Genomic DNA, 9,865 nt, shown 5'->3' with positions numbered 1-9,865 from the left:
TACTGATGAAATCAAAACCAATGAACATACGTTTTAGACGAACTGTCAATTTTTACGAATGAAATATAGATATACATATAAATTACTTATTAAGTATTAAATATTTACACATTACTGATTCCATGTCCAGGCTTATCACATGAAAATGCAGACACATCATCATAACCTGTATTTTATGGTTGGCTATCATCATAACCTGTATTTTATAGCTGACTATCGTCATAATCTATATTTTATGGTTGATTATCGTCATAATCTATATTTAATGGTTGATTATCGTCATAATCTATATTTTATGGCTGATTATCGTTATAACCTGTATTAGCAAGTTTTATCTGGGGTTGTAAGAGAAGGACAAATACCAATCTTCTTTACAAGCCTACTTTACTTAGTTTACCTTCAGAATTTAACTATTATAAAACAAGAACGAATCCTCAATAGCCGCAGTACTTGATATTTTTTAAGCAGGACTGGGGTAAAAAATCTATGAGACCTTTGTTTGCCTTTTAATTAACTATATTTTTATGCGTTAGCAATATCAAGCGTGGGGCGCGCTTATACCAAATTCGATTTTATTACTCATCAGGATCTTTACCAACCTACCCCAAATTAAAATTCTTTTAGGCAGGATTAGAATACATTAATCTATGAGACCTTGGGTGTGGTCAAATACATCAATCGAAAGGGTTTGACCTCATGAGTCGTAAACTGTAATTAGATCTCAAAACTATCAAGAGATGACGGGTCTATGAGCTAAAAGTTTGTATTTGAAAAAAAAAAACATAGCAGTTCTAAGCCACTCATTTGCGACTAAAAAAATAAACCTTAGATCTCTAGGAAACTTGCGTATTAATTTCTGCGAGAAAAATAAAAAAAACAGCTAGCAACACCATCTCGTGATGTAAATATTAATGACAATGAGCTTTGGCTCTAGCCTGTTGGTAGAGTGGTGTGATGTTTCACCTTTTATATTGAGGCCTTTTTCACACTCAAAAGGCTAATTATAAACATTTCACGCTTTAATGGACTGTTACTTCTTCACACAAAAAGAGACGTTTTGTGGGATTCATTTGTTGTGGTTACTAATGACGCTCGGAAAACAAAGGTATATTCAATATGAAGAGGGGATCAAAATGTTGAAATAGTTATAATAACACACATTTAAGACAGAATAATTCAGAAATTACAACAGTTGAGGATGTGTGAGAACCAGTAAAATCTTGATAGACACGTTTATATGAATACATAAAGCTGTTATTCATCTAAAAAAATAAAACACTTTTTGCCACACAATAATAGCTGTTTCATCAACGAACCTGATGTCAGTATGCTATAAAATGAATACAAAACTTTTCCAAATATTTCGATTATTTATACAATGAATTGGCTAAATAAAAACATAATATTGGTAACTTTCTAGTAATGTAATAAGGAAATACACAGTAACATTGATATATCAAATTCAATATTACCAGTAACATTACAGAAGGTAAAACCAGGTTAAACTGAGGTAAAGAAAAGACTACGGATCTATCGGGCAAGTCACACCTAAAAACTAGAAAATCAACTTAAAAATTAGCTTTGATTGATGTATGGCCAAAAATAAATTACACTATGGAAAGACTAGCTTCGGATGAGGTATGTCCAAAAAAAATTATAAAAAAACTAGTTTCGACTGAGCTATGCCCATACATAAAAAACATTGTGGAAAAACTAGCTTCGATTCAGGCATGCCCAGAAAAAATAATACTAGTTTCGATTGAGCTATGCTCAGAGATACACAAAATTGTGGAAAAACTAGCTTTGATTGAGATATGTCCAGAAACAAAAAACTTTATGGAATAATTACCTTCGATTGAGGTACAGCCAAAAATATACATTATACAAAAAATAGCTTTGATTGAGGTATGTCCAGAAACACAAAACATTATGGAAAAAAATAGTTTCGATTGAGGTACACCCAGAAATATAACACATTATGTAAAAACTAGCTTCGACTGAGGTATGTCCAGAAATCCACAACATTATGGAGAAACTGCACCGAATATCAAGCTTTAGTTTCAGCATTTAAAAACGTTCCAAAGCCTAATCGTATCCCTTATGGTAACGCTATTCTTCTAGCATATTCTTACGTACCTCTGGAAGAAATACGGTGCAATAAAGATTGGAAAATATAAAATTAAGAATAAAATCTTTGTACCAAAGAAATACTCGTTGCAAGATGAGGTTTTTACATTCATAACACAATATTCAATTACCTAGAATTGTCTCTAGATAAATAAGTTTCATTTTTATGGAACTTGTTACTGTAGCACGTATTAGATTAACTTCAGGAACAAAAGGTTAGTCTCCGTAATAAGCTCTTGTTTAGGTCTCTCACGAATATCTGGACAACCGAATCTAAAACCTTAGGTAAAAGGGAAAATATCTTTTGTCCTTTTTCAAATCCTACATGTGACCTTTGCTAATCGCATTATCGATCCTCCGCTGATGGAGTTTGTTTGTGGATCATTGTAGGGGTATTTTGCTTTTACAATGTTTTTGAACACTTCTATTAACCATTTGACTTGGACTATGGTTCCGAAAAACACTTTGTTTTAAAACTGCTTAAAATGTATAGTGTCGAAGAAAAATCGCGTTATTCGCCAACAGGTATCTTTCCTAATACAAGAATTAATTTTGGCCACCTAACGGGTATAGGAAGAAATTTTTATATGTTACTAAACGGCTATCATCACAAAAGGGAGTCTTTTTGGTGGTACTTACAATATTTATACATAAATATATAAGTGCATAGAAGCTCCCAACGACAGTGTATTCGTGATCAACAATCTTATTTTTGATATCAACACACGGAATTTGCGCCCTTAGAATCGATCTGTTGAAGTTTTTACTGGGTTTCACGGGAATCTATAGAGATCAGTATAACAGACTGTCCGATTTGTTGAAGTTTCTTCTGAGATTCACTGGAACGTATAGTGGTCATTAAATAGATTGATTTGTTGAAGGTTTTAATGAGTTTCACTAGAATCTCCAATGGTCAGTAAACAGATGGATCGATTAAATGATGTTTTTTCAAGATTCACTTGGAGCCTACAGAGATAAGAAAACAGGGTGGTTGATTTGTTGGGTTTCTGCGGAATTTGAATAGAACGTATAGTAATAAGCAAACAGGTTGGTTGATTTGTTGAAGTTTCTACAGAGTTTCACTGGAATATATAGTAATAAGTAAACATGTTGTATGAGTAAACAGATTGGTTGATTTGTTGAGTGAACAAGTTGGTCGATTTGTTGAGTGAACAGGTTGGTTGATTTGTTGGAGTGCTCAACAGCTTAAATTCAGCTGATGAAAATAGTTCTTTGATGATCATCAGAAGGATTTATCTTCATAGTAAAATATTTCTATTACAACTGGAATGTTTATTTTTCAAAACTTGATTGTGAAATGCATGTCCATGTAAATCACCCATGGACTATAACTAGCTCTTTGTTCTATTAGAAGGTTGGAGTTTGTTAATCACCTGGGACGGGTTTATTCAAAAAGAACCTATTGTTGACCACTAGGCAGGCTTCTTCGTACATGAAAACCACTGTTATTATTCGTATCCTCCTCTGTTGGAGCACTGGTTAGAGTTTGTGGTCGACAAGTCTGAAATACCAATTGGTAGAGGGTTAGTTTCGTTTTTAATTGAGGACACAAGCAATGTCTCATCAAAATGTTACATCATTCTGCAGTGAATATCTCATATTCCTTCCAGTATTTTATAAATGAACAAAGATTGGCAGGCTATTCCCAAAGGTTCAAAAGAATTCTACTCCTATTGTTGAAAAAGACAGTGTTTCAGTGTCATAAACAGGGTAAACATTTAAGACTAATGTTTCGGTACTTCAATCATTTATATATCTATTTAATAAATTGTAAACTTTTATTTTAATGAATCTTTATTCAAAAGGCAAATTTACTATTTCATATATGAACATGAACAAATTCCCAAACTTATTTTAATGACAATGATTCATGCCAGCTCAATAAACTAACTAGTTCTGTGACGTATGGTTAACCATGGACAACCAGTTCATTTTTGAATTATAAACTAACATCCCCTAGATAGTTTGTATCAGTTCCTTGAGGTATGGTCAACCTCGAACAAACAATTCATGTTTTAATTATCAAGTAATGCTCCCTAGATGGTTTGTATTGGTTCTTTGACATATGGTCAACCATGGACAATCAATTCAGTTTTGAATTATAAACTAACACTCCCTAGGTAGTTTGTATTGGTTTCTTGAGGTATGGTCAACCATGGACAACCAGTTCATGATTTAGTCATCAATTAATAGATAGTTTGTATGTATTCCTGGACGTATGTGGTCAACCATGGTTAAATAATTCATGTTTGAATTATCAATTAACATCCCTACATAGTTTATATCATTGCCTTGACATCTGGTTAACCATGGACAACCATTTCATGTTTTAATTAAAATTAACACCCTGTAGATAGTTTCTATAATTTCCTTGATATCTGGTTAACCATGGACAACCATTTCATGTTTTAATTAAAATTAACACCCCTACGTAGTTTCTATTATTATCTTGACATCTGGTTAACCATGGGCAACCATTTCATGTTTTAATTAAAATTAACACCCTCTAGATAGTTTCTATCATTATCTTGGCATCTGGTTAACCATGGGCAACCATTTCATGTTTTAATTAAAATTAACACCCTCTAGATAGTTTCTATCATTTCCTTGATATCTTGTTAACCGTGAATAACCATTTCATGTTTTAATTAAACATTAACACCTTCTAGATAGTTTGTATCCTTTCCTTGACATCTGGTCAACCATGAACAAAGAGTTCATGTTTTAATTATAAATTATAATCTCGCGGGTTTTTACCAGTTCCATGCCAGTTGCTCGATCGTGGACACCAAATAGAGAGTTATAATCAGGTCGCTGACTTATAGGAATAGACAAAGCATAGGGATGGTGACTGAATCGGTCAATGTTGTTGTCTCCGACATAGCCATTAGTACTGTGCTGCATAATGTCTATCTAGAAACAGAGTAGTTGCATGTTAGTTGCCGGGTTGGTCTTTCCTACTGTTTAAAGCAAAGTCTGAATTAAATTGATGTTAAAGTGACCTGTATGATCGTTAAGAATGTTGACAAGTTTGAGAGAGTTCACTTTCAGAGAATTCTATGTCACATTTATTCCTTCAAATCTAACAACGTAATTTGTATAATCGACCCATAACACACAAAAAATGTCTCTAAAGTCTTGAACTCGTAATAAACCCTACATTCTTTAAAGTTACGTTTCATTTATTAAGTTGTTTTCAGACACAATAATATGATTGTTTTGATATCAAAAGACATTTAGCAATATTTTACTTTTAGTATCACGATTCTAGATCTTTAAAATAAAGCTTCATATTACCTGAGTGGTCCGAACGTGAAATGGAAAGTTTTTATTGGCTGCAGAAGGTCTTGTTAATACCTATAATTATAAAGTAACATTAGCACATCCTACCTGAGTGGTCCGAATGTAAAATGGTAACTTTATACTGGTTGCAGAGTAATCACAGAATAAAATTTGATTTCAAGTTTAGCAACAACTTCTGCGAAGTCATTCAAGTGTTTAAAAATGATAATAAACGAATCATGAACACATAGCGATTAATAGCATAAGTTAAACGATGAAAATTGCACATTCATGATTATTTATAAAATATTAATATAGTTTGTGCTATATTTTCTTCATGTTACTTCACCACTTCTCACTTGTATCATGAAGGAAATAATAAACCGTCCAATAATAGTTTCATAAATTTGAATTTATGTAGTAATATTAAAACAACCAGTATTTTTCATAGTCATTCACTTAACAAGTAAAACAGTCATCAAAAGTGAGTTTGAAAAAATTCCACACTACCAAGTACTACAAGTTACAATCTAACATTCTACAAATCGCTAAATAGTAGAAACTGATATTGTATCAAACACTAATCACTACAAATCAACATTCTACCAAGCACTAAGTACTAAAAAAGTCGTATTTTAAGAAATGCTTTCAAAGTTTAATAAGATTGATGCTACATCTTATAGTGTCATTAACTGGGATATAAATTACTTTCAGAGTGACTGTAATTGGAGGGAGGTAATCATCAAGTACTACTCCCTAGGTATTTTTTTATCGGTTCCTTGAGGTATGGTCATCCATGAACAATGAGTTCATGTATGAATTATAAACTAACACCCCCCCCTAGATAGTTTGTATCAGTTTCTTGAGGTATGATCATCCACGAACAAACAGTTCATGTTTTAATCATCAACAGTAAACTTTTATTTGAATGAATCTTTATTCAAGAGACAAATTTACTATTTCATATATGAACATGAACAAATTCCCAAACTTATTTGAATGACAATGATTCATGCCACCTCAATAAACTAACTAGTTCTTTGACGTATGGTCAACCATGGACAACCAGTTCATGTTTGAATTATAAACTAACACTCCTTAGATAGTTTGTATCGGTTTTTTGAGGTATGGTCAACCATGGAGAACCATGAATAACTGTAATTGTTAGTAAAAATTGCTTTGTGAATGATTGTAATTGGGAGTAAAAATTGCTTTGTAAATAAGTGTCATTGTGAATAAGAATTGCTTTATAAATGAGTTTATTTGGGAGCAAGAATTGCTTTGTAAGTAAAAGTAAATGGGATTAAAAATTGCTTTCTGAATGACTGTAATTGGAAGTAAGAATTCCTTTGTAAATGACTGTAATTGGGAGTAGGAATTGCTTTCTGAATGACAGTAATTGGGAGTAAAAATTGCTTTCTGAATGACAGTAATTGGGAGTAAAAATTGCTTTGTAAATAAGTGTATTTGGGAGTAAGAATTGCTTTCTCAATGACTGTAACTGGGATAAGGAATTTCTTTCTGAATGACAGTAATTGGGAGTAAAATTGCTTTGTAAGTAAAAGTAAATGGGAGTAAGAATTCCTTTGTAAATGACTGTAATTGGGAGTAGGAATTGCTTTCTGAATGACTGCAACTGGGGGTAAGATTTGCTTTGGAACTTAGTGTATTTGGGAGTAAGAATTGCTTTCTCAATGACTGTAACTGGGATAAGGAATTGCTTTCTCAATGACTGTAATTGGGAGTAAAATTTCTTTGTAAATAAGTGTCATTGGGAATAAGAATTGCTTTCTAAATGACTGTAATTGGGAGTAAGACTTCCTTTGTAAATGACTGTAATTGAGAGTAAGAATTATTTTGTAAATGGCTGTAATTAGGAGTAGGAATTGCTTTCTGAATGACTGTAATTAGTAGTAGGAATTCCTTTGTAAATAAGTGTCATTGGGAGTAAGAATTGCTTTCAGAACAACTGTAATTGGTAGTAGAAATTGCTTTGTAAATGAATGAAATTAAGAGTAAGAATTGCTTTCTAAATGACCGTAATTGAAGTAAGAATTCCTTTGCAAATGGTTTCTGAATGGCTACAACTAAAAGTAAGTATTGCTTTGTAGATGAGTGTAATTGGGAGTAAGATTTTCTTTATAAATGACTGAAATTGGGAGTAGGAATTGCTTTGTGATTGATGGCAATTGGCAGTATGAAGTGCTTTGTAAGTAAAAGTAACTGGAATTAAGAATTGCTTTCTAAATGAATTTAATTGGGAGTAAGAATTGCTTTGTAAATGAGTGTAATTAGGAGTAGGAATTGCTTTTTAAATTACTGTAATTGTGAGTAAGAATTGCTTTCTGAATTATATAACTGGGATTAAGAATTGATTTCTAAGTGACTTTAATTTGAAGTAAAAATTGCTTTGTAAATAAGTGTAATTGAGAGTAAGAATTGCTTTCTGAATGACTGTAATATGGAGTAGGAATTTCTTTGTGAGTGAAAGTAATTCGAATTAAGAATTGCTTTGTGAGTGAAAGTAATTGGGATTAAGAATTGCTTTGTGAGTGAAAGTAATTGGGATTAAGAATTGCTTTGTAAATGACTATAACTGTGAGTAAGAATTGTTTTTTGAATGATTGTAATTGGGATTAAGAATTGCTTTCTAAGTGACTTTAAGTGGGAGTAAGAATTGGTTTGTGATTGATGGCAATTGACAGTATGAATTGCTTTGTAAGTAAAAGTAACTGGAAGTAAAAATTGTTTTGTAAATAAGTGTAATTGAGAGTAAGAATTGCTTTCTGAATGACTGTAATATGGAGTAGGAATTTATTTGTGAGTGAAAGTAATTGGGATTAAGAATTGGTTTGTAAATAAATATCACTGGGAGTAAGAATTGCTTTATAAATTACTGTAATTGGTATTAAGAATTGCTTTCTAAGTGACTCGAATTGGGATTAAGAATTGCTTTCTAAGTGACTCGAATTGGGATTAAGAATTGCTTTCTAATTGACTCTAACTAGGAGTAAGAATGTATTTGTAATAAGTGTAATTGGGATTAAGAATTGCTTTCTGAATGTTATACTTGGGAGTAAGAATTGCTTTGTAAATTACTGTGATTGGGAGCAAGAATTGCTTTGAAAATGAGTGTAATTGGGAGTAAGACACTGTTTCTCAAAGATTGTAATTGGGAGTAAGAAAATGTTTCTGAATGACTGTAATTGCGAGTAAGAATTGCCTTATCTTGACTGTAACTGGGATTAAGAATTATTTTTTAAATGACGGCAAATGGGAGCAAGAATTGCTTTCCGATTGTTTGTTTGTACTTAAACACAAAGCTACACAGTGGGCTATCTGTGCTCTGCCCACAACGGGTATCGAAACCCGGATTCTAGCGTTGTAAATCCGCAGACATACCGCTGTACCACTGGGGAGGTTTGCTTTCTGAATACTGTAATTTGGATTTACAATTCTTTCTAAGTGACTCCAACTGTGAGTAAGAATTTCTTTGTAACTAAACGTCATTAGTAGTAAGAATTGTTTTCTGAGTGACTGCAATTAGAAGTAAGAATTGCTTTTTGTATGACTGTAATTCGGAGTAAGAATTGCTTTTTGTATGACTGTAATTCGGAGTAAGAATTGCTTTGTAAGTGAAAGTAATTAGGATTAAGAATTGCTATGTAAATGCCTGTATTTGGGAGTAAGAATTGCTTTCTGAATGACTATAATTAGGAGTAGGCATTGATTTCCAAATAACTGTTACTGGAAGTAAGAATTGCTTTCTGAGTGTTATAATTAGGATTAAGAATTGCTTTGTAAATTACTGTAATTGTGAGTAGGAATAGATTTGTAAATAAATATCATTGGGAGTAAGAATTGCTTTCTAAATTAGTGTAATTGGGGTAAGAATTACTTTTGAAAGACTGTAATTACAGTTAAGAATTTCATGAGAATAATGAAAAGCAATCCATAATGATTGTTTTGGAGAAAATAATTTATAGCAAAATGATAATTCTAAATATCTCAAACTTTCTTTAAAAAGGATGAATCGCACTTAAGTGGCAAGTACAGAATACCTAGTCCTTGGTGCAGAACCTCACATCTTGGCTATATTACAGAATATCTAGCACTTGGTGCAGAATCTCCGTGTTGGTTAAATACTACAGAATACCTAGTACTTAATGCAGAATCTCACATCAATACTATACCACAGAATATCTAACACTTGGTGCAGAACTTCCACGTTGGTATTACGCTACAGAATATCTAACACTTGGTGCAGAACTTCCACGTTGGTATTACGCTACAGAATATCTAACATTTGGTATAGAACTTCCACTTTGGTACTATACTACTACAGAATACCTAGTACTTAATGCAGAATCTCACATCGATACGATACTACAGACAACCTAGTACTTGGTGCAGAATCTCACATCGATACTATACC

General features: G+C 32.4%; 1 protein-coding gene across 1 annotated transcript in view; it reads right to left on the bottom strand.

Moving 5' to 3' along the window:
* Positions 1 to 392: 392 nt before the first annotated feature.
* Positions 393 to 9,865, bottom strand: part of LOC106475222 (transmembrane protein 145-like) — a 23,239-nt gene continuing 13,766 nt past the window's right edge. The window contains exons 10-13 of the mRNA XM_022379396.1: positions 5,446 to 5,505; positions 4,906 to 5,061; positions 812 to 3,649; positions 393 to 753 (exon numbers count right to left, since the gene is read on the bottom strand). Coding sequence (XP_022235104.1) covers positions 3,548 to 3,649; positions 4,906 to 5,061; positions 5,446 to 5,505 — 318 coding nt within the window. The 3' untranslated portion in view covers positions 393 to 753; positions 812 to 3,547. The remainder of the gene's footprint in view (positions 754 to 811; positions 3,650 to 4,905; positions 5,062 to 5,445; positions 5,506 to 9,865) is intronic.

This window comes from Limulus polyphemus, unplaced genomic scaffold, assembly GCF_000517525.1.
Source record: "Limulus polyphemus unplaced genomic scaffold, Limulus_polyphemus-2.1.2 Scaffold8250, whole genome shotgun sequence".
In the NCBI taxonomy this organism is placed as follows: domain Eukaryota; kingdom Metazoa; phylum Arthropoda; class Merostomata; order Xiphosura; family Limulidae; genus Limulus; species Limulus polyphemus.
The sequence above is the reverse complement of the archived record's forward strand: the minus strand, read 5'-3'. Positions and strand labels throughout refer to the sequence as shown.